At 35.3% G+C, this 1,483-nt stretch overlaps 1 protein-coding gene across 1 annotated transcript in view; it reads left to right on the plus strand.

Annotated features, from left to right (window-relative positions):
- The window catches only part of LOC101853531 (beta-citrylglutamate synthase B), a gene marked incomplete at its 5' end in the record, with an annotated part of 8,152 nt that extends 7,395 nt beyond the window's left edge, over positions 1–757 (plus strand). The window contains 1 exon segment of the mRNA XM_005092973.2: positions 129–757. Coding sequence (XP_005093030.2) covers positions 129–346 — 218 coding nt within the window.
- Between the last annotated feature and the right edge of the window lie 726 nt (positions 758–1,483).

The raw sequence follows: 1,483 nt of genomic DNA on the forward strand, positions 1-1,483 counted from the left end.
AAATAAATAAATAAATAGATAATGTAAATATTTTTATAAATTTACATGTACAGAAATTCCATTCTACACCGGTGTCTCATACATCTCACATAATATGTACTTATTCAAGTCAAGTCTTATGTCCACAGGAGGCACATTCTCCACAATCGAGGGTGAGGAAGAGATGAAAAGCATGGCGCTGACGATCACGAAAACAATTGGCCTTGACATCTCTGGAATCGACTTTTTAATCGATAAAAATGGAGAGATAATCTTTCTGGAAGCTAATGCCTGTCCAATGCTTTGTGTCGACGACGCTACAGTTGACGCGGTGATTGATTTCTTTCTGACTTGTTCAACAAAGTAAACATCAGCGTCCTGAAGTTGAGAATGATCGCTGGCGTTAAATTATCGGCTAGCATGCCCCGTTGAAGTGTATTGCAAAATTAAGGGGGAAAGGAGAGGGGGGGGGGGTACACCCTGAAAGCCTCGATTCCAATCAATTGCATGGATTTTGAGATGTATGAAAATTTGCCTTCTTCAGCCTCTCTTAATGACAAATTTTGGCTTTTTTTTTTCAATTTTTGAAGGCCTATATCTTGGAAACCAGTCATTCTAACATGCTTTGATTTAGAGATATCAATATTGTTGACAGCTCTGGGAAAAACAAAGTTTTCATTAATTTGATCATGCACTTTGTATTTTAGAACACCTCAAACATGGGTGAAAGTCGCATTTGAAAAGGTTTCGTTCAAAAATAAAACTTTGAAATACCATATCTCGATTGTTTATTGATGGATTTTGATAATTCTTTTTTAATGTCCTTGTTTCATAGAGTAGATGTGAACCACTGAGGTTTAAACGTTAATATTGTTCAAAAATATTTTCGCTTGTGGTACCTACTCATACAACTACTAGTTAATCGCATAAGAACCCCCTGAAGCCTAATTTTGATACGTCAGACATGTAAGTCACCACCATCTCCTCATAAAGTTAATTTTTCCCTTTGTCGCCCGTTTTCTCAAACCACAGTTTTTACTAAAGCGTATATATATTTCTTTGAATAATTTAACCTTTTTTCATCAAAATCTTTATGACGTATTAATCGAATGAAGAGTAGATGTAACACTAAAAAGCACCCTGTTGAATTTCAAATAGATAGGAGTGTGGATGTTCACTAATTTTTGCAACCTTGAATACTACCTCACGAAAACAAAATAATTAATATTTTTCTAATTTGTTTAGGAAAATTCAACAGGCCATTTTGTAGAACTATTGTGCGCAAAATAGCAACATATTTCCATTGAAAGTAACTGAGATATTAACTGTGTAATACATGTCAACAAAATCCAATATAGCCGCCATCGCCATGGACGCGAACCTGTTTTCTGAAATTTGATTGCGGGTTTGGAGACTCTTCACTATGTTCTTTATCAGTGGGAAATTTCGTAAAATGTTATCTACGGTATAAATAAGGGAGATAGCCCTCAAGACAGTGTACACA

The sequence above is a fragment of the Aplysia californica genome, unplaced genomic scaffold (genome assembly GCF_000002075.1).
Source record: "Aplysia californica isolate F4 #8 unplaced genomic scaffold, AplCal3.0 scaffold00056, whole genome shotgun sequence".
NCBI lineage: Eukaryota > Metazoa > Mollusca > Gastropoda > Aplysiida > Aplysiidae > Aplysia > Aplysia californica.